This window comes from Pseudopodoces humilis, chromosome 3, assembly GCF_049639895.1.
Source record: "Pseudopodoces humilis isolate 2021_Gansu_Grassland_sample_001 chromosome 3, ASM4963989v1, whole genome shotgun sequence".
NCBI lineage: Eukaryota > Metazoa > Chordata > Aves > Passeriformes > Paridae > Pseudopodoces > Pseudopodoces humilis.
Genome location: NC_142202.1, coordinates 47182476 through 47209756, shown reverse-complemented (window position 1 = coordinate 47209756; position 27281 = coordinate 47182476). Strand labels below are relative to the sequence as shown.

Genomic DNA, 27281 nt, shown 5'->3' with positions numbered 1-27281 from the left:
AGACACATTTCTAGAGCAAGTGTTCATTTCTCATAACATGTGCAAATAAAAAAGAGCACCATGTTTAAAAAAAATTTGACAAAGTACTTTTTCACAAAATGTGAAAAACTTGGTGCTATAGAGATAACCTTCTTAGGTGGATTCAGAAATAACTTACAAATGGATAGATTAAAAATCCAGGAAGGGATATTAAACACAGAGTGCATTTGCAACTCTGGCAGAGGAAATCCTTAAGATACGTGCAAACAGATGCAAAGAGGGTAAATCAGATCTACTGTTTCACAGTTACCCCATTTTTACATGGTTTTGACAAAGATTTGCTATTTGCCACCATTAGAGACTGAAACAATTGATTACAAAAATTCCGCTACAGGACTAAATTATATTTGCAGAATTGTCTGGTAAAAAAACTCTACTAAAATGCTGCTCTACTTTTAACACTTCATATTCAAAGTAAAGGCCAGATTTATGCTGTGAACAGGGTAAAAGAAAGGCAAGGAAGCAAAGGTAAGAGAAAAGAGAGGAAAGGAGAAAAAGAGGAAGCATTTCTGAAGGTTTAGCTAAAGACAGACTTAGCCTCTAAGCACAAATGGCATAGTCATAAGAGAGTCATAAGTAGTCATAAGAGATACTGCATTTTGTCAAGAGGCCTGAGGACAATACACATCACTGAAGTAGTTCTGAAGAGCTGAACCACACCCAGATTTCAGGCAGTTAGGATAAATAACAAGAGAGTGTCTCACTATGGCATGGAGCTCATGAACAACAGACTCCTGAACAACACACAATCAACAGATAAATACTATCACCATTTAAAATTCTAACTAGTTTTTCATATTTAAGAAAACTTTAGAAATCCTTACCTCAAGCCATTCTGGCCTTTCAAGGTTGCTCATAATCTTCCTGAAAAAGGTCTGAACATTCTGATCCTTGACTGCTGGACCAAAAAGTGTCCGTGTGGTTGTATAGAACTTATTATAGTCTATCTCATCTGTATGGGAGGAACAATGTCCACACAGTTTAAAAGTGGCAGGCTACAGATTCCTTTCTTATCCACCCTACCTCAAGTTTTATTTTTCCTTCAATACCAATAGCATGCAAGTTCACATTGTATTCACTAAAGCACTTGCAAAGAAAAAGAAAAGAAAAAAAAAATCAGCCCTAATATTTGCTTTTTTTAAAACTACTCAATTTGCAATGCATAACAGGAAACAGATGAAAGAATAGATAAAATTCTCTCACTTCTTTTTTTCTTCCCTTACTTACCATAATTATGATTTCTTTTTTTTTTGAACCTGAATGGTGTGTAGGATAAAATTTATCCTTTCAAGCAGCAATAGCCACTTGCATTGAGAAAAGTAAAATTTTACTCTCATTATTTACAATTAGTAACTGTATTTACATAATTCATTATGTTTGTGCTTTTATGGAAACAAGTTAGCATCATGGTAACTTCTATATGTGGCAACTCCACCAATTATATTTTCTGAGTGATCACCATGGCCTTTTAATTCGGCCAGAAATCCTAACAGGAGGAGAAAAGAACTTTCACAGTGCAATCTCTCTATTTCCTTTAAAAATCAAACAGTTACAGTTAGAATATTAATATTATCTCTCTATGATATGTTCTCTCCATGTGAAAATTACACTTTTCCATCTGAATTAGTATTTCTTACCATCATCTTTAGTATACAAGCCTGAACTCTCCTTGGTCTTCTGGATGACCAGTTTTTCAACTAGATTCTGGAACTGCTCCAAAGCATTCTTGAAATCAATCAATTCAAGAGCAGAGCAACTCTCCTCATCATGATCCTTCTTTCCAGACATCCTTTATTAAGAGAAGAAAAGAGGGAGAGCTCTTCCTTCAGCCATGTCCAAGCCTTGCCTTTTTCCTTTAACCCCCACATGAGTTCATGTGAGATGCAGCTGCATGACAGGTATACCAAACATTACATTATGAAAAAGAGGAGACCCTGTCTTAGCATCTCGAGCTGGAAGACAGTATAGTGAACTGTGGATGTCACAACATCCCATCACATCACAGAATCCTACTCACTGAGTGCCCCCAAGTCATGAACTAGGATCACTAAGTAATCTAGCATGTGAGATTATTTCGTTTTATCTCATGTAATTGGTGACAGAAAGACTTCATGGTTTTTTTACAGAATAGTTAGGGTTGGAAGGGACTTCTGGAGATCATACAGTCCAACCTCACTGCCGATGCAATGTCACTTAGAGCAGGTGACACAGAAATGCATCCAGGTGGTTTTTGAGTGTCTCCAGAGAAGTATTTCCCCCCAGCCTTTTAGTAACACTTTTCCAAATGTTTCTTTGGGAAGAGAGCTGAAGGGATGGAGAGCATTTAGTATGTATTAATTGCATGAATAAATTTGACCTTTAGCTCTACTTTCACCTCCTTTATCTTACAAACCCATAAATACCAGCCATTTATCACTGCACTGAGCCCAAAACTTTGTTCTAAAGTATAACTTGTGCTAAGGCGTCAAATGTTGATCTTCAGATGCAAAAAGATGGGGAATCCAACATGTTTGTTTCAAAGGGTAATTGCACAAGCTGATAAAATTTAAGCCCCTTTGTGTGGCTTATGCTTCCTTTCAGTAGTTGTAATATCTTCACTGATTTAGTTAGTACATTCTTGTACTGGGGGCCTTTGTACCTGGACTACTTCTCATTTCCTTTAGGTTTCAATATAATTGTGATTCTTATCCACATTTTTCATCTTTTCAATATATTTAAAGGATATTGATGCCATGTTACTGAGTTATACCATACTAGGCAAATGATAAATTTCAGGCTATTTGTTAAACTCACTTTTCTGTAGACCACACTGATCAATTCCTTTGTATTGTTCTTTAGCTATTGATCTCCAGATCCACTTTGCTATTACTTCACCAAGGCTGATGCCAGTTTTACTGGATAAGGCTTTCTCAAATTCCTGAGCATGGAGTCTTAGTTCTGTGGAGATTCTGTAGCTGAAAAGGAGAAATTATATTTTTTCATGGCAATCTAGAGGATTGATATCAAACAGGCATGTTCCAAGAATGTTCCAGTCACTTTTTCAAAGAAAACAAATTAAATAAAGGCAATAGTCTTCACACACACTCAGCATATCAGTTAAATGATATTTTTGAAACATATAGAGAAGGAAACTAATTGGTATTATAAAGTTTCTAAAAATAATACATGGAAATAACTCTGCATAAAACAGCTAGTTTGTCAGGGAAAGTGGTGTCACATGATATGCTACCTAACACAAGCAATCCAACAGCTTGGAATCCTACCATTTCAAGGGAAAGAACCCAAAGTTTCTGGGTACTTCTGCTCTACTGCAACAAGCATTTCTTTTCATAAGAATAAGGAAAATAGCTTGGCAGAGAAATGCAGCAATGATGCCTGGAAAAGGGAGGGATAGCTGAAGGATACATTTTTGCTGTTTCCAACAGTAATTCTCCAGGAAAATATTTCCTTTGTGTGTCAAGGTACACAGTGGCTGGTCAGATACTGTTACTTGGTCAGAGGTGGGGTGAATCTGACATACTGCCTCCAGCTGAATTCTTGTTATGCAGTCCTTCCTGTTGATTAATTTTCCCAGTCTCTCTTATCTAAGCTTCTATGACATCAGGTTATATTCCCATTTCCCAGTTAATATGAGTGGTTTAAGGTTCAAAAAGGGTATTAACATCCATCCTCAGAATAGAGAGGTTAAGAATAAAAAGCTATGTTTTGTTCTCTTGCAAAAGCCCATGCAGAAACTTCATGTTATATAACATAATGAAAACACAAAGAAACCCAAATGAGGAATCATTGCTTTCAGTACCAGCTGATTCTGTTGTCTTCAAAATTTAAAATAATAAAAAAAATAAATATATGGCACAATTTAGAAATAAGATGTGATGACTGAGTGGACTGAAAAAAAGTAGAGAAGATAGGAATTGCATTAGAAGATAAGGAAAGTCTAAAAGGCAAATTCAATATTTAATTGATGAGTCAGGAAGTCCTTGCATTAGTAGCCCTGCAGTAGCATTAACTGAATGAGAAGCATTTCCTTCACTATCTCCCTTACTGATAGTGTGGAAAGCACTGGATATGGAATACGATATAATTGATGTTTATTCAGAAGTTAACTTTCTCAATTCTTCTCTTCTTACCACATAATCTTATTAGTCTGAATTATTGGAAATTCTCAGATACAAAGATAATGATATATCTGTACAGGTGCAAAGAATAGCTGCAGCAAAGTCATTGTTGGATTGGCACCTCATTTGAGAAATCAATAATTTTTAATCTTTATCTCATTAACTACCATAAGTCTATAAAATGCCATGCATGTTTTAAAATTCTGACCATGTAATTTGTTGGTTCATAACAAATAACCCAAACCTACAGAAGAAGACAAATAGCAAAGGTGATAGATCTTTCCTGCATGTACCAGGCTGTCAGTCACTTTTTCTGGTGCTCTCATGCGAAAGCAAATTCTCCCCAAGTAAAATGATGGTTCAGAACAGCCCAAAGTGGATCAAACAGTGGATCTAAACTGGCCTTAGTTGTCCCTAAAGAGGCTCTGGGACATTAAAGAGTTTGTTTCTGACTGATTTTGGTCCAGATAAAGTCCAGCCATTTAAAAATTAAAAAAATAATCAGTCCCTGAAGATGTTTTCTTTTGATAAGCTTACCCATCTTTTGCTATTTCTTCCTTATAAACATCCCATTAAACTTGGTTGTGTTTAAGTTGAATCAGGATAGAGCTGCTTGAATTCAGACTGACTGAACTCTGACCACTATGGGGCTAGGCAAGTAATAAATTTTAGCATTGTGAAAGTTAGTTTTCTTCTATGAAACAGTGTTTAAGAGGCACTATCATGTTAACATTTACATTAGCTCACTCTTTTTTTCTACTGGTTCAATTTTTCACTTTTCTTTTGATATTAACACCCCGTGAGTAGTATTGCACTCCTCACTATAATGTGCATCTGCTCCTCTCTGTCACTAATAGCAGCTGAAATGACCAAATTATAGTTTTAAAAATTGTATTTCCTATGAACTATATATTGATTTGTATGTTTGGCTCTGGAAAATGACCACAAGGCAGTGAGTTTGTAGACTTTTGCTTTATGTTTGTCATACTAACAGAAGCTGCTGCGGAAGTATGAACTACTATGAAAGGTTATTCCTTAAACCAGTTTATATCACAAACTAATTTAATAGTGTTATTGTTGCAAAAACTGGTGTTTCTGGTCTTATAATGGTTATACAATGATACAATGCTAGTGTTTAGAGTTCAGGCTGCCCTATGAGCTGTGTCTGTAGCACAAAGGACAGTATGATGTCAGCAGGCACAAGTATATATCACCACTTCTTTCAATCTACTCTGCAAGAAACAAGGGCCACAGAGGCATCAATATGCATCTGCTGCCTGAGCACATCGCACAGTCCCACACAGGTTTCTCTAGCCAATATGTAGTTCATCTCATATAACTTAGGTATCCAAAAGTCTATTATACAAGTCATCTTACGTGCCAGACAATAAACACTTCCAGAGGGTGATTCATCTTACTGGTCTAAGGTGCTTAACTCTCAAATGCATCATTTTGGTGAGATGAATCACACCTGCAGCTAGTACAGCTCTTTGTACACATGTCAGGTATACCAGAGCTCACACATCACGGAACAGGCTGCAGCCAGCTTCCAACTGCAGCAGAGATGCTCTGACTGCTCACCATCACCTCCCAGGACTGCCTGCTTGGGTCCCTGTCCCCCACTGAAAGCACCTGTGCTCACTTCAGTGAACTGTGTCTGAGCCACGCACTTCTCTCAGCTCAGGATATTCTCACATTCTTGCAACATTTGCATTTTACCTGCTTTATGATTTAGATTTAAAGTTCACATCCCAATATGGACTAGATTATACATGTAGGATTACAAGTTCTGCTAGACAAAGCCCTGACTTTAAAGCTTTGCAATTAGGGTTGTGCATTTTGGGTTTTTTTTTACTTAAAAATTGCACTATCAACAAGTGTAGATCTATATTAAAAGCCTTGTTTTAGTGCCAAGACGTTGGCAACAGATGAAAGGTTTCTTCTGTCCACAAAGTGTCTCACACTTGCTCTGGAGATATACCCTGCAGCTATATATACAGAGATACAGTGAATAATAACCTGGCTTTCATCTGCCTCTAAGGCTAAAGAATAGCAAAAATAACATGTAAGAAAAAAAGATATGCTAGGGGAACACTGTAAAAAAACAAAGAAGCTGAAGCTAGGTAGCCAGAGTTTTTGGGAAATTTGGTTTTGAGCAGCCTGCATTCTGGTTACACCATGCCCTTTGAAATAATAAGCTTATGAAGTTCAAAACAGGCATCAAAACCCCAGCATTATCTGACTCCTAGAACAAATGTATTTAATACAGACAAAAGCTTGACTTTCCTGCTCACTCTCTGCTTGTTAGGAAAGATGGGAAAGAGCCTGCCACTTCAAAGGCATGCTAGCAGAAGAGAGAAAATAGAGGAAATAAGTGAAAGCAACAGATAAGGCAGTGAGCATAAAATGAAATAGGTCTCTTGAATGCCTTAAAACACTTTTTCCACCCCACAATGTTCTCACTGCAGAAGCCCAGGCATTTTAATGGTGCAGCTACAAATAGGAGTCATATTTGTGGTTTGTATTTCTATCAAAGCTTAGAAAGTAACTTAGAAAGTGACTTTGGAAGTTTATTTACTCTGCTTCAGATTCTTCAGCTCTAACATGTGACACTCAATGCTCTGGTGTGCTGAAGCATTCCAAATTACTAAATACTATAAACTTTTGAAGACAGTTCCAGACATCTGCAAACTTTCTACTTGTGAATTATTAGTTCCAAGGCTGGGTTTTAAGGTTTGTCTTGTGCATATGTTGGCCACCTGAAAATTTACAGGCAATGTATCCTTCCGCCCCATGTGAATTGTGCATAACAAACAGCATGCTAAAAGGACTGTTGCAGAAGAGATCTAGGAAGTCCTTGGGAGTTTCAGAGAGTGTTTTTGTAGTACAGGACTGGGGACCTTCTATTCCTGCTTGTATGTTTTTAATTCCATGAGCTAGATACATGTTTAGTACTTTGACACACTTCCAGTAAGTCACACACATACAGTTTTAGAAATGGGTTCTGGTCTATCCTTTTATGCAATGGTAAAAGTCAAGGTAAAACCCTTTTTGCAGCAGAAAAGGATTGACTAAAGAATTAATTAGCTTATTAAAACCATAGCAGCATTGTTTCTAGAGTGGGTTAGGTAAAACAGAATCTAGACTAGAACTGGAATCAGGCTTCTGTTTCCAGCTTTGCCTTTGACATGATGATACAACACAATACCATACAATAAATAATAAAACAATATAATACAATCCAATAAAACAGAATTTCTTTTTGTTGTGCTGCACATGAGAAGTGACACTGCATGGAAGACAAATGGAACTCTGCTCACGAAGTATCCAAGATCACTTGAATAGCATTAGCAATCTGACAGTATTAAAAATGTGACCTTTGCAAGTAAAGCATTGGAGAGATTGCACATCTATGGATCTATTTAGTTTTTCTATGAAAAAGCCTAAAACAGGAATTCTGAGATATGATCTTTATAAAATGCAAGTTATGGGTTCTCTTATCTTCTATAAATTCAAAGACATCTAGAGGGAGTATTTCTGACAGGTGCCATAGTGAAATACCTCTTAGAAACCCTAAGTATATATTGGAATCTGCCAATTGACACTATGTTGTCTGGCATGTACTACTCCCTACATTAATTTTTTCCTGTTCTTCTTACTACCTTTTCTCTCATTTAGCAGGGATAAAAAGATACACAATTTAAAATTTTCCTTTACAGGCAGAAGATAGAGATGACTTGCTCTCAATGAGGTGTAGTATTAATTTGATACAGTCATGTCATTGTTAGACTTTTAGAATGCAATGACTGTCCTAATCAAACCCATAACTGTGCATTGACACAATATTTTTGCACATGGTCTGTCATGTACAGACAAATTTTTTTTTTTGGTGGATGAGGAGGGCAAAATTATGTCTTCCCTAAAACAGATGCTCAAGTATTGTGGTCTATTACCAGAAATTTTGGAAGGTCATGTGTTCTATAAATACAACTTTTTTGGTAAAAAACGTATAATTGATTTTGAGAAAAGAAGCTTCTTCTTCCTTTGCAATGAGAAAAACCCTATCGACCAGTGATGAAGAAACAAACTGAACTAGCCTTTTAAAGTAAGTTTCAATTACTGATTACATCATATATGAGGGATTTAACAACATGGATCATAAATAAAGCTAACATCAATAAGAAGAGTACTTTAATCAGTGTTTAATTTTTTGGACCTTTGACTATTCCTACTGCCTTGTGTTACAGCAGTAATTTGTCATATAAAATTTACTGCCATGAGAAGCCCATAATTTGTATATAGGTTTGTTTTGAAAGACATCAAGCCTACCTCAACTATCCATGTTTTCAGTCTCAGTTCACCCTTAGTCTAGACCATTTAATATCACAGTGTGTAAGAGAAAAAAACCCACCAAAACAACTATTTTTTTACATGTATCCATTGAAACATTGAAACGCTGTTGCTTTCACAGCTGATTTTTTTTATTATTATTAATTTTTTAAAACTAAAATAAGTATAGACCAAAACTGAGTTTTCTTTGGGCCCTTAAGGCTGTCATGTATCAACACGTATTAAAGCAAACAAACTAGAGGTCTTCCGGTGAGGAAAACCAATGTTTGGTCTGGCAAGGTGTTTTGGATGTAGAACCATGGTGAGCAAAATTCCCTGTGAAACACTCCGGGGTGGGCTGGGTTTGGAGACAGCACAGCCACCCTAACACAGCGGATGCTCAGGGCAACACCGCCACTAGCAGCAGCTAAAGCCGTACACAGGCAGCAACGGTATTCCTGTACAACACACACTGGAAAAAAAGCTATAAAATAGGCGACTTCACGGTGCAGACTGCAGTGTCTTACTTGCCCCATGGCTGACAAGGGAAGTGTTCGCTCACACCACAGGTTTGCACGGGCCATTGTGTTGCCGGGTCGCTTTGTGGGGTTCCAGTTCCCACAGTCAAGCTGTGAGCACTGCGGGGAACCTCCTGAGGAGACACTATTGCCACAACAGGAGGTTTCATTGGCAGGACATCTAGAGAAGAAGCTTAAATATCGGGTCTACCTCTTCCCGGAGCCGGCTGCAGAGCAGGTCTGCCCCAACGCGGCCCCCGTGAGGGAAGCGCTGCTGACGGCAGCCGTGGCCCAGCCAAAGCGCTCGGAGGATTTTTAAGGAAGAGGAGACAACAGCCACATCCCGGCCACAACCGGGCTGCTCACCGCGCTGAGGCCGAAAATACCTATTCTGAAGGAGCCGTGCCCGGGCCAGGGCCCGCCCCGGGGCAGGAGAGGGCGAAGCCACTCGAGGGCGCGCCCTCCGTGGGCGGGAAGGCAGCGGGGACTCCTCCTCCTGCCCGGAGCATCGGTGTGCCATGGGGCTGGGAGCGGGCCGGGAAGCTTAGCCCCGCTCGGGCCGGGAGCCATGCCCGCGGGGAACGGCACGGGCACCTCCAGCCGCCCGGAGCCCGCGGCGCCCGAGCCGGAGGTGCCGGGCGAGCGGCCCCTCTTCAGCGCCGGCACCTACGAGCTGCTGGCGCTGCTGGTCGCCACCATCGGCATGCTGGGCTTGTGCAACAACTTGCTGGTGCTGGTGCTCTACTACAAGTTCAAGCGGCTCCGCACGCCCACCAACCTCTTCCTCGTCAACATCAGCCTCAGCGACCTGCTGGTGTCCGTCTTCGGCGTGAGCCTTACCTTCATGTCCTGCCTGAGGAGCCGCTGGGTGTGGGACGCCGCCGGCTGCGTCTGGGACGGCTTCAGCAGCAGCCTCTTCGGTGGGTGCTGGGGCCGCGGGCGCCGCCTGTCACTCCCTGTCCTGCTGGGTCTCTCCTCGCCCGCTTGTACCGGAGGTCCCGCGCCGCGTCCCCGCTTCCCAACCGACCCAACCGGCCCGTCCCCGCTTCCCGAGCGGCCCGTCCCCATTTCCCGACCGGCCCTTCCCCGCTTCCCGACCGGCCCGTCCCCGCTTCCCGACCGGCCCGTCCCCGCTTCCCGACCGGCCCGTCCCCGCTTCCCGACCGGCCCTTCCCCGCTTCCCGACCGGCCCGTCCCCGCTTCCCGACCGGCCCGTCCCCGCTTCCCGACCGGCCCGTCCCCGCTTCCCGACCGGCCCTTCCCCGCTTCCCGACCGGCCCTTCCCCGCTTCCCGACCGGCCCTTCCCCGCTTCCCGACCGGCCCGTCCCCGCTTCCCGAGCGGCCCAACCGCCTCACACCTGCCGTTCCCGCGGGGCAGTCCGGCCTGGGGTGTTCGCTCGCCGCCCCGGCAGGGGGGATGGAGCCGGTGCTCCTTGGTAAAAAAAAGAGCGACAGTGCTGGAGAAAACGATCCGAATCAAAGAAAGAAATCATTCGAGAATCAGTTTTTCGACCTCCCACCTTTGCCTGTGTAAGGTGTAATGGGACATTTAGGGGAAAGGGTGGCAGCGCTGTTAGAAGAGGTCTCGAGTTGACCAAGTGACGTGCAGAATTCATGAGCAAAAACGACTGTATTTTATAGGAGGAAGTGCTGCATTCTGTGGATAAGAAGCACGTCTGACTCTGGGTGTAGGGTCAGCAGTATTCCACCTCTGTGGAACAGGTGGAAAGCTGCTCCCCAGCAGCCTTCTCAGGGTTGTGACTTGTCTTGACTTATAAACAATAAAGCTACGCAGTGTGTGGAAGTGCCTTGGATTTCCTTATCCATATATGAAATTTGGGTATCATCTTTCAGTCATAATGGTGTCACAGTTGGGCTTTGGGAAACCACTGATTCCTGTGAAATTTTAGCACTGCAGAAGGAGTACTTATGCCATTTCTGTTTTCAAAACCTGTAAGCTCTTCACTGCTTTCCTTCCTGAAATGAATACATAGCCATTGCAGAAGTCTGCAGAAGAATAGGTTGCAGTCCAGCTGAGTACATGCAGCCTCTTAAAAGGAACATTGCTTTTTCTTCACCACTAAAGGATGCTGCAAAAGAAGAGATTCATGTTTTGAACTGTGAAAGTAAATATTTGGCTAACATGGCTAGCAGTAATAAAATCTAAAGCTCATATTAGATACTTCTTCTGGCAGAGATGTATAAATTAGAGGTGGATCATAGTGCACCCACTGGACATGTATACACTGAAAATTGACTCTAAGGTGACACATTAAAGTCTTCAATAAGCTTTGTAGCTTTCCTGCATACATAACCTTTGTTTCACATGGCTCTGTGGTCTGCATTTTGTGGGCTGCTGTGCAAAGGTGCATGGTTGCTCATGCACCATGATTTGACTACTGCTGCATAGTGCAGCAAAAATTTTATGTCTTGAAAGTTATGGTGGGTGCAGGATGTAGTTAATCATTTGTGCAGTGTTTGGTACCAGACAATTTCTGCAGTGCACTGCTCTCGATGTTTGTATGGCTGTTGGTATCAGGGAAAGTACTAGAGAACCTCCCTGGCATAAGATTGTCTCCATCACTCAGCCAGCTCAAATTCTTGAGAAACTCAAGTACTTGTCTGCCAAACAGAAGCTGCCAGAAAACTGAATGTTAGTCTTACACAGGGGATGTAAAGTACAGTTCTGTCCCTACCTTTATCTCATATATATTACACTTATTATTTTTGATAGAGGCATTTTCCATATAGGTTCAAAAAATAAGATGCACATTAAGGGTAAAAAAACAGACTATAATAATCTCTTACCATCCTCTGAAATAGTAGAAATAGAAACAAAGTGGTATATAAATTGGCAAGGAAATTGCTTGATCACATGTGACTTTTAATTTCTGTTTATTTTGAGGTGTGCTACGTAATTTGTTATTATAAATATATTTAGTGTTGAGGCTTTCCTGCATCCCTCTATATAAGAATTTTTCTTTTCAAAGAAACGTAGGCAAATTCATGGGCCTTGTCTAGAGAGCAGTCAGGTTAGCATCTGTGGTTTGTAAAATTACATCTTCCTGTGGCTGGTCATGCTACTATGTTCTTCTTCCATAATGTGCTTCATTGGGAAGAATTTTTTTATTGTTGTTATTAGAAAAGTGCATGTTAATGTGTAGCTGATCATATGGAAGTGGAGAGTAAATGCACAATTTAATGTTCAGGAGTGATGCCTTAGTTTACTTCTCTCAGCTGCCATGTAAAGCTATATAAAATATTCACCTTGGCAATCATAATTGAATGCTAATCTGATAAAGTGATGTCTAATTTTAACCTCCACAGTATTGTTTCCATATTCTCATCTAGAAACAGAAGGATTGTTCTTTCCTGTTTTTGAAGATAAGTGGTTCTCCACCTGCATAGGAAAGCAAGGGCATGTCAATGCTGAGGAAAAGAAAAATATAAATGATGCCCCATAGGTAGCATCATACACTCTGTTTGCCATCTGTATTATTGCTACCATGCCTTCTATTTTAATTTTGTAATGTGTTTATGGAGAAAAAAAAAAAGTAATTTGAAGGTTTTTTGTTTGTTTGTTCCTGTTTGGTAATGTTTTGTTGTTGTTTGTGGTTAGGTATTTTGGTTGGATTTTGTCTGGGGTTTTTTTGGGGTATTTTTGTTTGGGTTTTTTTCTCTTTTGTTTCAGGGTTTTTTGGTGGTTTTTTCCCCTGGTTTTTATTTTGGTGGGGTTTTTTGTTTGTTTGTTTATTTTTTTTCACCTGGTAGTGGTGAAGACACTGCTTAAAGATTTAATTCAGAGCAACCAGGTATTATATTTATAAATATACTTCTCTTGTATATAACAGCCCAAGTCACCTGTTAGCTTGAGGTGATGGTGGTAGGGAAAGTAATGTAAAGGAAGTCTTACATGTGTGCTACTTAAAAGTGCTTCTGAAAGCATAACACTCTCCCCAGGAACTTCTGGGAATACAAAGTACTTTCATTGATCGGAAGATATACAAAATTGACAGCTTTGAAAGGTGAAATTCTCATTAACTAAGGAGAGTACTTACAGCTTTGCAGTGTTCAATTGCTCAGTAAGCCACAATGACATAATAAAGATGTTTCTAGAATAAAGTGGTGGTAGCTTTCATACCAGGAATGTGGAGTCTATTAAACTATAACAGATCACATGAAGTTACTTTAGAGGTGTGGATCTGTCCTAGGATTGGACCCAGTTTGGCTCATTTTAGATGAGGTGACCACAACCTCTTTACAGCCTTGTGATTTCATTCTTGGATTTGATCTTGGACATTGCTGCCTGAGCTTTCTGTGCCAGGCTTTCAGGTCTGAAGGCTGTTCAGTCTTACTTTCCATCCTTATACATATTTTTTAATTGGAAGAACAGCCCCTAAGACCCAATATGTGGTGTAGTTTCTTCTCTGCATGTGTTGACTTATAAATGAGAGGTTTTCCTGATAGTAAACAAGTTTGGGACAAATTATTAAATCTGCTTTTTGTTTTTGTTTTTTTTTTGTTTGTTTTTTTTTTTAAAATAGGATTTTCACTTTAAATTTAGAGCTAATCCTCAACAAAATTTAAAAATCAGATTCTTCCTAATTACCATAGTTAATCAGGAATCACGTTGGAAATCATGATTCAGCAGCTTTATTTTAAATTTTCATGTGTTCTTACAAGGTTTTCCCTCATACAGTTCTGAAAGCCAAGATCAAGGTATTTCTGCGTTCCTCTTAAGGATTTCAGTATGATTAAATATATAGGTGGCATTTATGCTTCAAATGAACTGGCAGCATCTATATTTTCAGAAGCCTTCATTACATAATAATGGTAACTTCTTTCCCCCCTCACAGATAGGAGGGCACTCTCTACACTTCTAATAATTTCATGTTGAAGAATTGAGCATTTTCTTTGCAAGAGTTCTTCCCAGCCAGGCAGTTTTGCCAGCCAGTTGGAGGCATGTTAAGAACTTGGACACTGTCAGCAGATGTTCACAGTCTGAAACTTTTAAGTTGAGAGGATGGCACAGCAGAACTACAGATTGTCTGTCTAGGAATAAATGGCTGGTTTTTGTGTTCCTCACAAAAGTCTACTTCTGCATTATAATAATGATATTGTGAGACAAGCCCATGTAGTAACATCTGCTCTTGAGTTGCATTGCACAGCTCAGAACCTGATGTTTGTGCTACTGCCTGTGTTTTCTGTGACTTGAAAGATTTTAATTGAGCCTTTAGAAGGTGCAGAGACCTCCTTGCTACAGTGCAAAACTGATCATTTTGACTACTGAACGCCTGTCCTCGTCACACAAATAACAGTCCCTATTTTCTTTTACTCATTAGAGTCTGAAGTCAAGGTACAGTTTAGGTACATGTCTTCATAGCAGAGGCCGCAAGAAGGGCTTTTTTTTTCCTCTACTACAAAGCTATTCTTAGCACCTCATATTTTAGTGTAGGGAAAACGACATAAATGATTACCTGACAAGTCTTAGTCTAAGCTTTTGTGACGTAGTTGTCTGTTTTAGACGCTAATCCCCACTTAATTTTGTTTCACTGAGTTCCAGTATTTATGTTGTTACAGGCAACGTATTCTGGTGTGATATGGTAGCTGCACATCAATTAAGTGATGTATTTATACCATGAGGTGTGCAGTCAGCTCTATGCTGGTCCTACTGCATCTGCTACCCTCTCTTTATGCAAAAAGCTTCTAACTCTTTCCCTGTCTGTAGTCAACTAAGCCGTAAGTAGTAGAGATCTGTGTAATCTCTTTATCTGATTTAACAATACAACTCTCATGTGGGAGGTGTGCTGTCTATTACTGACAGCATAGCTTTTTGGTTAAGATTTCTAGAGAGGAAACCTGGCAGCTAAACATACCCAAAAGTCTTGGTTAGCAGACACAGATAATTTCTTTCTTCAGGTAAGAGGGTAGTTGTGAAATACAGGGTCAGGGTGTCATGATCTTTGTGTGTATCTGCTGGGTTCTCAAAGATATTCAAGGGGTTTTATTGAATGACAGTGACTGTCAGAACTTGGTGTGCACAAGAGAAATTTGTGTGCTGCTCACCCCCAGGCAGCGGGTGTCTGCTTTAATGCCTTCTGTACATAGAAATAGGCCCTGAGGGTTTTTGAGGGTAAGCTAGTTTATCATGTGGAGCATACACACATAACCCCTCAAACATAAATCACTTCAGCTAAAAGCAATGGCAGCTAAACCATTGGCCAGTACTGGTGTTCTAACACCTTCTAAGTTTAATTGTGCAAAGGAAGAAAGGAGTTTAAGAACTGTTTGATAACAGGAATGGTCTTGAGGAACATGGACCAAAACTGTTTATCTGAGGCAATGTCTTGACAGATGATTGCATGGTCAGGTTGTACTCTGGGGTAGGCTTTATATCATTAAACCTTGTTTGTGATTGAAAGGCTGCTGTTACTGAAGTGTGATTAGAGACCTCTATCTTTCCTAACTGCAAGCTGTTTTTGTAAGGGTGAAAAAACCACTGCCAGCTTTTAATGTCAAATTAATTAAATGTATTATGTCCCTTCTGGACAAATTACCGTTGGTATTCAGCAGCTAGCTCTTGATGAGCTACCAAATCAATTTTGATATCTGGGTGTGTACTCCATTCCAGTAATGTGAACTAGAGGATGGGAAAAAATGTAGGAGTTTTACAGACTGTACACTCCTGTGAAAAGCTACTGTGTGTACAGCTGAGGTTCTTTCATTTGTTTGTTTCAAGGCAAGCTGATACCACCACACCCACCATATACTGAAGTAAGGAGTAATTGCTTGAGAGTGTCTTGTGGACCTAGCTTCAGGTCCACTAGCTACAGCCTGTTCATCTAAGGCTCTTTCCTGCACAGTGACAGTGATGTCCTGTGCCACCCTCTTGCATTACCCATGTATGTTATATGCACTGATTTAATATCACTAAAAGCATTTTCTATTATTACTCAGCAGATAGTTTTAGGATCTTGTGTTACAAATAGCTGGAGGCTCAATCAGCATGCTTTCAGCTTCAGCTTTTTTCTTTTTTTTTTTTTTTCCCAGAGTGAGTTAATCACTTTGAGTATTGAATCTGGAAGTGGTGATTATAGTTTTATAGGACATCTACATATAAAATGTGCTTAAAGTCTGTTATGTCTAAGAGAAGTGATTTTTTACCTACCTGGATTTGAATGCAGATGTTAAAATTGCATGAAAAGTTAGATGTGATACATAGCTGGTGCCTAAAACTTACTGTAATGCCTAATTGCTGAATTCAAATAGACTGGTTATATATTTTGTAGTACAAAACTAGAGAGTGCAATAACACCTTTTCTTGCCATGGACAGGAAGTTGCTTGTACTAAATTGCTGCTGTCTAGCTTTTCAGATGTGAAAAGAGGTGAGGAGGGATTACAGAAGCGTTGCTTTCTTCTGTGATTATGTATGCAAAACAGTCATTCAGCACTTGCATGTAGGGGCAAGGATTAATTGATGTAGAAAATAATATTTGACAGAAGCCATGGTCTGTCTGAGAAATGGATCTTATTTGCTACATTATGCTGCAGTTGCTCTGTAGAGATGCTCAGTTTTCAGGAATATCTGGTGTCACCTCAAATTGTAGGCTGTGCTTCAATATGAAGATAAGGTGTATCTTGCATGGAGAGGGCAGAAGCTGTTGTGATTGTTCACACTTGTTGAAACAAACACTTCAGCTCTGAAGGCACTGCAATATTTTTCTTCTAATTAAGGCTTATAAAGTCAGAATATACACATTGCATGGTATAACACTGTACAGTTTAGCTGTGTTTTGCAGTCTTCTCTGTGATGACCTACACTATGTAGATTGAAGTGTTTAATGATGTATCCAGAACTGACTCCTGGAAAAGCCCAGAATAGAGAAGAGATAATTAATTATCACATATGGTACATAATCATATCTACACTAAATGCAGTATTTCAGTAGGAAAACAATACAAAATGGCAAAAATGAGAATTTTCTTCATAAACATACAAATAACAAGAAGTTGCTTGGCACTGCTCCCTGATTCTGTGTGGCTGGCTGCTGGAGAAGAGGAGGAGTTGCAACATAGAAATTGCCAACTAGTGGCTTAAACAAGAAGACACTTTGGTTTTGCTACATTTATCTTCAGCTTCAATGGGAATGACCCCATTTGTGTTAGGGTAATTGCCCAGGCTTAAATCATAGCAGTGGTTCTTAAACACAAAGAGTGTTTGTGTTTATAATCAGCACTTACAGATAGGGCTATTGTCTGAGATGAAAATCTGTATATCAGATGTGCAGTCTCTGTGAACACTGGGCAGTAAAGTCTTTCTGAAAGAGTTAGAGTGAATTGCTGGTAGAGCAAATTAACCCACAGAATCTTGTGTCTTAGCCTTGAAACAAAATAAATAGATCTCCAGTACCTCAAGAAGTATAACAAAAATTATTTCAGATAAAAGGTAGAAATTGGTTTAAAATGCGTATTTTTGCTGAGGGGGGCTAATACCTAAACAATAACCATAATAGCTTTCTGTAACAGATTTGGTTTTTTAATCAGCACACATTTCATCATATTAAAATACGCAGCTCACTCAGGATGAAATTCAATCATTTCCAGAAAAGCTCCTGTAGAGGAGTGGGGGGCCGCGAGGGAAGTAAAATTCAGTGCTTTCCTCTGTGCTAGACTACAGAAACTGAATGATACATAGAAAACAGATCCATAAACATGCATAAATCATATATATCTTACGCTGTGACCTGCATTTCCTGCCTCATGTCTGCATGCTGCCAGACATTCCTTGAATATCAACAGAGACTTGCATTTTTGTGCATACTGTCCAACAGGCTGTCCAAGGTCCTATTTACACTTCAGGGGGGAAAATTCAAGTATGTCTTTGAAGAGCAGTGCTTTCAGACTGAAAGGGGCTTGATAGACCATTGTTCAAATACCTATATTCACATACTGATTTTTAGAGATATTGAGCATAAAATGACTTCCTTGAGAATGTCAAGGACTCGGTAAATTATTGCTTGTGAACACCTGTACTTTCAGCCAAGCATGTGTGCTCTTGATTGCTTCATCATGGCTAGAATTCAATACTCGTGAAAGGGATGGGGAAATATTAAGATCACACAGGGACATTTAGTCATTGAATACCATTCAATGGAGAAATGTGGTAAGGAGCAAAAGGTTAATTTATGTGTTCTGACTCATCATCCTGAGGAGCTGCTCTTTCTCTTCACTGATTAGAAAAAGTTGCAGTGCACTATATAAGCAAACTGAGCCTTTAGTTGATGTGAATTTTCCTCTGTAAATACATCTGTGGATGACTATCATAACTGTCAGGTAAATGTTTGTAATTTCTAATCTTTGGGTAAGAGAAATGGAAGGGGAACTTGTTGCCTTACCTTGTGTTCAGGAAGAAGACTGCATTTGATTGAATAAAGCACTTATGTGAGCCAGTGTAAGTGTAGAATAGTACCTATAAAATCCTGTAGTCATTTTCTAATGCCTGCTAATATTTTGCTTAGATCCACATTGTTCAATGTATTTTCAGCATGTTAGGTCACAAAAAAGGGTGTGAAGGACTACTTTTCAATTTCATTAAAAAAAACCCCGAAAACAACAAAAAAGCCACCAAAAAACCTAACCGAGATCTTTGGAAGCTTTCTGGCCCACAATTGCTAGTCTGATTTCAAACTATGAAAGTGAAATTCTACAGCAGTGAGCTCTACAAGGGAAAAAACCCACAAAACTAATTGTGAAAGGTTACTGCATAGCCAACAATGTCTATATATTTTTGTGATGAAGGTTTAAAGATAACTAGAAAAAAAGCACATTAAAAAAGTTGTTTCATTTTAAAGAGATCTATGAAAGAGCATGGCACATTTTCTTTTAGAGCGGGAAATTTTCTTAAGCAAGAAAACTTTCTTTGCTCACCCCTTATAAAAAGGGAATCCTTTAATAACTGCAGCATAAAGTAACTTTCTAAGAATCCTAAAGGATATCCTACAGTGAGATGCTTGGTTAATAGTAAACTGCTTTTGCTGTTGAATACCTTTACAGAGAAGCTATGTGTTGCTCTAGATTTTGTTACTCTTGGTTGTCTTCCTAAAATCCATGTTGCTGGTCCTTCTGTGCTATTGTTAATTTATCTTCGATAAATGTTTATCCGTTTTTCAAAGTGAGATCAGGTTCTTGCTGAGTATAAAGTAGTTCTCTCTTTGGTAGTGAAATCTGCACAGTTAACCTTCTTAGAGCTGTATACATGCATGTTATGGCACATGTGAATGTACTTGGGGAACTTAAGTGCTGTGCAGATTCATGAAAAAATATTTCTACTTTGTATTAGATAAAATCTATACAGATTTAGACACAGATATCTGTATAATCTCACAGAATGCTGTGAAATACACCCTTTTCTTGTTTAAGAACCTGAATTGATGACTGACTCATAACAGATTTCAGGTGTCTGGCAGTTGCCTGATGGGCAATTTGGTTTTTGATCAAGTATTACAGATCACTGAAATAGAAATCCTTGTATTCTAATCAAGACAGAAATGCCTTGCCTTCATGAAATTATAAAGGTGTCTGGATAGCATAATAGCGAGAGCTGAAGATAATGTGTGATTTCTGTTACAACATGTTAATTATTGTGTGCTGGGTTTGAGATGGACAGTAAAGGAATAGAATGCATAAATAAACAAGGACTGATATTTTTATGAAAGCAGCAAGATAGAAAAGGACACTCAAAATAACTAAATATCTTTCAGATAGGACACCTTCAGCAATGTAATGCTTTGCCTTCCTGGCTCTTCTTGGAATGCAAAGACTTCCAGGATATCTTGAAATAAGTTGGAATTATTCTAGTCATTTTGTTCACATTAAAGGTGCACATCTCTGATTCAGTTGCTGAAGGCTTTCTTTAATCTCAGTCTCAACTCTCAGTTCACTAAATTTCTAAGAGATTTTTTTAATTGCTGATTATCTCAATTTTATATGATAGCTTTTTCTTTTAAAAACCCTAAACAGCCAAAGGAAACCACAAACCCCAAAGGAATGTATAAAAACAACAAACCCTACAATATCTACCAGCAGGAAAAACCCAAAACCTTGAACCATGATACCTCACTTAATGAAGTAATGTTTAGGAAGAAGTATTGGCTTGGTCTCTTTTTCCCTTGTCCCAATTAGCCATTGTACATCATGGATCAGATGTCAGCATCCTACTCTGAGTAGTTTGAAGTTGATGATTCTGCTTGGCATAGTAGTTAGTAAGTAATGCCCAGAAAAACTTATTGGTGTTTGATTCATAATATGAGCTAGTTCACTTCGAGTTAACCTGCTAGCAAAGGACACATTTATCAGGAGGAGTTCTGTCCAGTTTACAGTGGACTATTTGTGAATAATCGAATTTATTTTCTTTATTTTTCTTACAGGAATTGTTTCAATTATGACTCTCACTGCTCTTGCCTATGAACGCTACATTCGGGTGGTCCATGCAAAAGTGATTGACTTCTCTTGGTCTTGGCGGGCTATCACATACATCTGGCTGTACTCACTGGCCTGGACTGGAGCACCTCTTTTGGGCTGGAACAGATACACACTGGAGATTCATGGATTGGGTTGCTCAGTGGACTGGAAGTCAAAAGACCCCAATGATACCTCCTTTGTGCTCCTTTTTTTCCTCGGTTGTCTCGTAGCACCTGTTGGGATCATGGCCTATTGCTATGGCCATATTCTGCATGCAGTAAGAATGGTAAGTTAGTGCAAATAAGACTTCCCTTAATGTAATGTTATCAGTGAAAAATGTTGAAGGTGTGTATTAAGGTTGGATCCAAACCAAATTTAGAATTTCACTTCCCTTTTAAACCTTTGAATATTTGACGTTCATCTATGTCAGGCACCACTAGACAGGTTGTAGGATTGGGAGAGAACCAGCCTATCGAAGTCTATTTTTTGTGTGGTTTTACTGGGAGGAAGTAAGGAACTGCTTATGCATACTAACCCACATAAGATCCTCACCTGAAAATTCAATACAGATCCATAATATGAGATTGTGTTAATGATTCATATTCTGTGGATAGTTAGTCCAGACCCACTCAAGTTTATGGTCAACAGTATTGGCACAATGGACAATTTGTGTGGTATATTCATGTGTATGTCCTATCTTTTCCTTATTTGATGACTCAGGCAACATGGAAACCTGCTGCCTCGTATTCTGCTTTAGAGATTTCATAATTTTAAGGCAACAAACTATGTGATAAAGCAGTACAAAGAAATCAATTTATGAATTTTCTTTTCTCTAAAGATTTTTTTCACAAATTAGAGGACTGTCTAACTAGTCAGACAAAGGACCACTAATGTAAACTGAACTTGTTTATGCAAAAGCTGAGGGCAAGTTATTTTTCTAACATACTTATAACTGCAGCATACTTTGTAACATCTCTGGATTTGGTGTCTTCTAGTAGATTGGCTATTCCATTTTTTCTCAGCTTGTATTCTTACACATAATGTAGAGAATAAAAGTCTGAGAAACATGATGTAAACTTCTGGAAGAAATGTGGTTTAAAAGATAAGAGATATGGTGTCTGTGCCTTAAACTAAAAGAGTGAGTCAGTTACTTATAAATAAATGTAGAACTATTCAGGTTCAAGTAAAACATAAGGCTATTTTATTTTACTTTTTTTTTTCCTCTACAGCTTCGCTGTGTAGAAGATTTCCAGACAGTTCAAGTGATCAAACTTCTAAGATATGAAAAGAAGGTGGCTAAAATGTGTTTCTTGATGATCTCCACGTTTCTTATTTGTTGGATGCCCTATGCAGTGGTCTCCCTCTTGATAACATATGGCTATAGCAACCTTGTAACTCCAACAGTAGCTATCATCCCATCTTTCTTTGCCAAGTCAAGCACTGCTTATAATCCAGTTATCTATATCTTCATGAGTAGAAAGGTAGGTACATTAAAGGTTTTCTTGTCTGAATTGTTAGTAACCAGTATCCCAGTTGTAGAGTGTAGGTCTGATTTACTTTAACCTGAATTTTTTTTTAAAAATTTCAACAGCTAGGATAAATGGTAACAACCTAGAAGAAGTAAAATCCCTGAGGGTGCTTAAATACCACCAGATTAGAAATTTAATTTGCTTATTTGTGAATTCAAACATTAAACTCACATGAATGGGATGGGAAAGAGTGTCAGAGTTTAAATGTCTAGTTTTGACAGTTTACCCATTAAATGGATTGCTGCTAGAAGACCTCATCTGATTCACTCCCTTACCACAGTAGAACTCCATCAGAGGAAGTTTAGAATAATCAGTGTCTGTTTTTTAGGAATAAAAAAACTTGCCTCTGACTTCTATGTTATAGCAACACAAGGACTGAAACTGGATGTGTAGCATACACATTGTAAATTTCTGAAACCAAGATTGTATAAAGATATCTGGTGTTTAATAGAATCCCTTGTCAAAGGGTAAAAACTGTGAATGATTGCTGGAGGGGTTTTGCTGGGTTTTCCTTACCTTTAAACCCATTATAGTGATGGAATTTTCTGTGATTTCCTATACTGGCTTGCAGTTGCCAGGCAGTGGCCTGGGCTGGCCAGCAGCCTGCAGGGACAAAGCAGCCAAGCAAAGGCTGAGTGCAGCTCAGGTCAGGACCAAGGGCAGGGGGGAGGTTAAATGTTTTCTTGAGTAAAAGCAGGAGGCCTCCAGTGTGGCATCTTGCAGTTCTTCCCCCACAACTCATTTCACAGCAGGCTGATCCACAGTTACATGGCTGCACAGTGTCAGTTACCCTGAAGCTAACTAACAATAGTCACCGAAGAAAGACTTTTTCAACAGAGTGACTTTTTAAATACACTGGCACTGACTCTGTACCTAGTTGTCAAGCTGAGTATCTTACCTGAAAACATTTTGTGGGTTCTGATACCCAGCAACAAATCAAACTTGTACCAAGTATAATGCCAATAAAGACACAGCCAGGATAAATATCAATGATCTGAACACGGTTATCGGAGAGGCATTGTGAAGTATTTTCTCTTGACTCTAATTCCAGATTAGGACCAATATTATAGTATTTTTGCTTAATTTTTTGGATTATTTTACCCTCAGAAGGAATCGTAAAACAAGTTATCTTTAACAGCCTTTCTTTATCTGACCTGGTTCTAACATGCTTGTACTTTCTAACTTCTTTGCTACTCTGAGGTAGACCATTACCTCTGAAGTTGTCAAGGCTTCCACATGACCATTCTTTCTCTGAGATTATGCTTCTATGAGATCTTGTAATTAGCTAGGTTCCTTTCCCAACAGGACAGATCTATTGCCTTCCCTATGTCAGAGTAGGATTAATTTTCCACAGCAAAACCTTGTTCCAATTTGGCATGTCAGATTGCTTCTTGCATGAAATCTGGGAAAACAGAGACTGTGCAGGATAATACAGGGTAATCCATAACACAGCTAAATGGAAGGCTGATAAAAAAAGATGTCCTACCCCTTTTCAGAGAAAAGGTACATTATTTCCCACCTGCTCCCAGATGTTTGTTATGTTTGGGGATTTTGTTGCGCTTTTTTTGGGGTTTTTTGGTATTTTAGTTGGTTGATTGAAGTCTTCTTTATATGTTCCAGGCAAGTCTTCTTACAGGTTATTAAACAAAGGGGAAGTTGCTCTCTTATTTCTTGTAGAACCAGACTTCTTCCCCAAAGGATCATATTTGAGCTTTAAATGTGTGCAGACATGGAACTACTGAATGAACACGTCCTTTAACCCTCATACCTGGATCTCTGTTTTGTTGAAGGGGAGACCATAATTAGAGAATTAATACAGGGCTACTACTCAAATTTCCATTCTATGTGCTGGTGTGAGCTTTCACTGAATACCTCACATTATTTAGTCACACAGTAGAACAGACTTCCTGTGTCACAGGTAGCTGCTAGTCAGCTGAAAGACTTCTGTGCCATCCATATTCATTGGGAACATTTGACTTCTGTGTTACTAACCATTGAAATATCATTTTAGATCTGTGATACCAAATGCTTTTTAAAAGTTCCAGACCCTGGAGTTACTTAAAAGGAGGAAAACATCCTTTTGTATCCCTTTCCTCCCCTTGTTCTTTCCCTCTGTAGCCTCATGTGAAGTGTTTGTGAGAACATTCTTTCCCTGCTGGATCTAATGTGTGATCTTTAAATATGGGAACAGAACCTATAGCACACTTTGGAACCTGGTCTTCTTGTCTTTTGCAGATCTTGTAGCTGGTAAAGTATTCAGTTGCATTTCAGTGCCCTCTGTTGGCTTGGTGGTCCTATTCAGATGTAGAGGAAAAAAGTACCCACTACAAATGCACCGTGTTTTGTTACTGAAACTAACTCAGAAGATATGCAGAAGTCTCTTATTTTGAGTCATTTACTGTACTGTGCCCTTCACTTGCTTGTAGGTGGTAGTGAACGCTTAGGAAGCTGAACATGATTCTGTTTATTCTCTCTTGCAGTTTCGACGCTGCCTTTTGCAACTCCTGTGCTTTCGCCTGATGAGGTTCCAGAGGACAATGAGAGAGACACCAGTAACAGGGAGTGACAAACCAATACGACCGATAGTTATGTCTCAGAAAGCAGGGGACAGGCCAAAGAAGAAAGTGACTTTCAGCTCTTCCTCTGTCATTTTTATTATCACCAGTGATGACACTGAGCAAATAGATGACAGCGGTAAACACAATGAGACAAAAGTTAATGTCATCCAAGTAAAGCCATTGCAGGGATGAGCTGAAGAGGCATGAGAATGAGATGTGTTTCAACCACTACACTGTTGAGGCTGGAGACTGGTTTCAGTGGCAGTGTCTGTGGACTGCCAAAGAAAACCACATTCTTAATCTGTGAAATACTGAAGGGATTCAGCATCTGAAGCTCTCCAAGTATTTCACTTTTGGTCACAGTATGGAAATCTCTTCTAAAATTGTTGATGGATGTCATTACTCTGAATTTTCTTAAAGCATATTTTATGACTGCTGTTGAGAACTTTCGGTATCTTAATGTTTTCTGTATATTGAGCCTTCAGTGAATAATTAAATGGATCATTTTTATAATTTTATTCTCAGTGAAATATTTTTTCCCCCACTAACTAGGACCGATCTGATATTGTAGCTTGCTGGATACAGCTTGAAGGGCAGTATTAGAACCTGAGAAAACAATAGTGTTTCAGTTGACCTTTCTAAAGACCAAGTAAGAGTTCGTAAAGAGAAACTATCCACTGTTCAGATTTATGAAGGTAAAATTTGAGTAATTAACAATAACAGTGTGTGATTCTTTATTAGTTAATGTACAACATATTTTCCACACTGACAATCATGTAACAATAGATGAAAACTAAATACTAGAAGTTGTGGTAAATTTCTTATCCTAGGTACTCTGTTTGAAGTGCAGTGAAATGAGCTGAAACTTCATAAAATGATTTTCATTGAAATACAGAGATTTCATTTCCTTTCATGAAATGAAGGAAACAAGAAATTAGCAAATGAGGTAAAGTGAAAAGACAAAGAAAGGAAATATAAGGAAATGAAATGAAATTGAAAAAATGAAAATTCTTAGGAGAAGTTAAATTTTTGAAATGGAATGGAATGAAGTACAGTGAAATGAACCAACATGTCAAGAAGTGATACTCACTGAAATGGCGAGATTTCATTTCCTTTCATGAAATGAAGAAATTTCATCATGGCAGGGTACTGAGATTGCTCACTCTACGCTTTTGGAATCTGAGCCAGCCACAGTGATGGAGATCACAGCAGCAGTGAAAAGTTGCCATTATGGTTGAGGTTAGGGTTCAGAGAGCTGCAGAGCATACAGCTCCAGGAAAACTGGGGCTGGAAAAGATATGCCAAGGTGATCCTGGAAGGACACCAACTTTGCTGCTCCTACATCTTTCTAATCTGGACTTCCCATGTGATTAGAACCTCAGCCCCAGTGACAAGATAGCATTAGGCCTCTGGGGTTAAGAGAGGAAAAGAGCCTAGAGCTCCAGAGACACTGGGGCTGGAAAGTGCATGCCAAGAGGATTGTGGCAGGGGCACAACATTGCTGCCTTCACACCTTGCAGATTTGGGCCATAAATGGGGATGGGCACCTCAGCTGCAGCCCCAAGCTTGCTAAAAGGTTAGTTTGAAAAAAAAAAAAATTCTGAAATGAAGTGAAAATAATGGAATGGAATGACTGAAACTTTGTGAAATGATACTCATTGAAATTGTGAGATTTCATTTCCTTTCAAGAAATGATAAATTTTCATTAATAGATCAAAAAGTCAAGACCTGGCAATGTGATGCTGTGATGCCCTTGCAAGGCCTTTTTGAGTGTCAGTGTCCCTGGAGCTGTAGGCTGAATTAGCAATCTAAAACTAATTTTTTTTTAACTGTTGGTGGTAACTTTTTCTTATAGCCTTTCATTGGCTTTGTGAGTATGGCTCTGTGAAGATAGTGTGCTGCAGTCCTATTTGTTCATCTTTTAAATATAACTATTTTCTGTACTTACTGCAGCACTGTTTCAAAATTCACACCCTGCTACAGAATTTAAGTGTTGTAACTGTCAGTCTGAGTAGCATCAGGTTATTTACAATTTTGTTATATTTTTAAAAAAATTGAAAGTCCATTCTTGGTCTGTTCTGATGTTGTCACAACCAGAAAATTTATTACAGTGTAGATGGAAAGATTGATGCTGGACCTTTCTCTCCTATTACAGGCAATGGGATGATGGTTAGAATTAGGATTTGAGCAATTAGTTGTTCATTGAGTAAAAGAACTGCAGACTAAGAAATAGGAGAAGAAGAAAGTGGAAAGGACAGAAGTATAAGAAGGGATGATCAGGGTATATAATTAATGAAGATTTTAAATAAACTATTTGGTAAGAACATTAATGATCCTGTCATGCAACGGGAAGTTACAGGTGTGGTAAGTACCATGATAACCTCAGAGCCAATTAATTTCTCCTAAGGATGTTTCACTGATTTTGTGCATTAATAGAAAAATACGTATAATAATTTAGCTAAAATACTATTTTTAATAGCAAAATTGCAAATGCAAGAGCCATGCATTGCAAGGCCTTGCAAATGCAAGGCAAATGCAGAAGCCTCAGTTAACTTGTCTCCCAGCACCTGGTGTGTCAAGACTGTTGGGAGGCATTTCAGCATCTCCTTCATGCTGGTGAAGGGATCCCCTCTCACCCTGTGTTTTGAAGCAGTCATGAATTCTGTAGCAGTGCCTACTGACTTACCAGTGTAGGGGCTTCTGCTGCTATGCTGCATCCCATGGAGGC

General features: G+C 39.2%; 2 protein-coding genes across 2 annotated transcripts in view; one reads left to right on the top strand and one right to left on the bottom strand.

Moving 5' to 3' along the window:
* Positions 1-1827, bottom strand: part of WDR64 (WD repeat domain 64) — a 58251-nt gene extending 56424 nt beyond the window's left edge. The window contains exons 1-2 of the mRNA XM_088053387.1: positions 1677-1827; positions 864-991 (exon numbers count right to left, since the gene is read on the bottom strand). Of these exons, the coding sequence (XP_087909513.1) occupies positions 864-991; positions 1677-1827 (279 nt within the window). The remainder of the gene's footprint in view (positions 1-863; positions 992-1676) is intronic.
* A 7672-nt stretch (positions 1828-9499) lies between these two features.
* OPN3 (opsin 3) lies at positions 9500-25066 on the top strand. Its single transcript, XM_005518507.3, has 4 exons — positions 9500-9924; positions 20433-20752; positions 21696-21947; positions 24476-25066. The coding sequence occupies exons 1-4, from the start codon at positions 9573-9575 to the stop codon at positions 24743-24745; spliced, it is 1194 nt and encodes a 397-aa protein (XP_005518564.1). The 5' UTR covers positions 9500-9572; the 3' UTR covers positions 24746-25066.
* Positions 25067-27281: the final 2215 nt, after the last annotated feature.

Bases quoted from the DNA above. Each gene is read 5' to 3' on its own strand.
- OPN3 (XM_005518507.3), top strand. From the start codon at position 9,573: ATGCCCGCGGGGAACGGCACGGGCACCTCCAGCCGCCCGGAGCCCGCG. The intron at 20,753-21,695 runs GTAAGTTAGTGC...TTTCCTCTACAG, and splicing joins TTCTGCATGCAGTAAGAATG to CTTCGCTGTGTAGAAGATTT. The intron at 21,948-24,475 runs GTAGGTACATTA...TCTCTCTTGCAG, and splicing joins ATATCTTCATGAGTAGAAAG to TTTCGACGCTGCCTTTTGCA.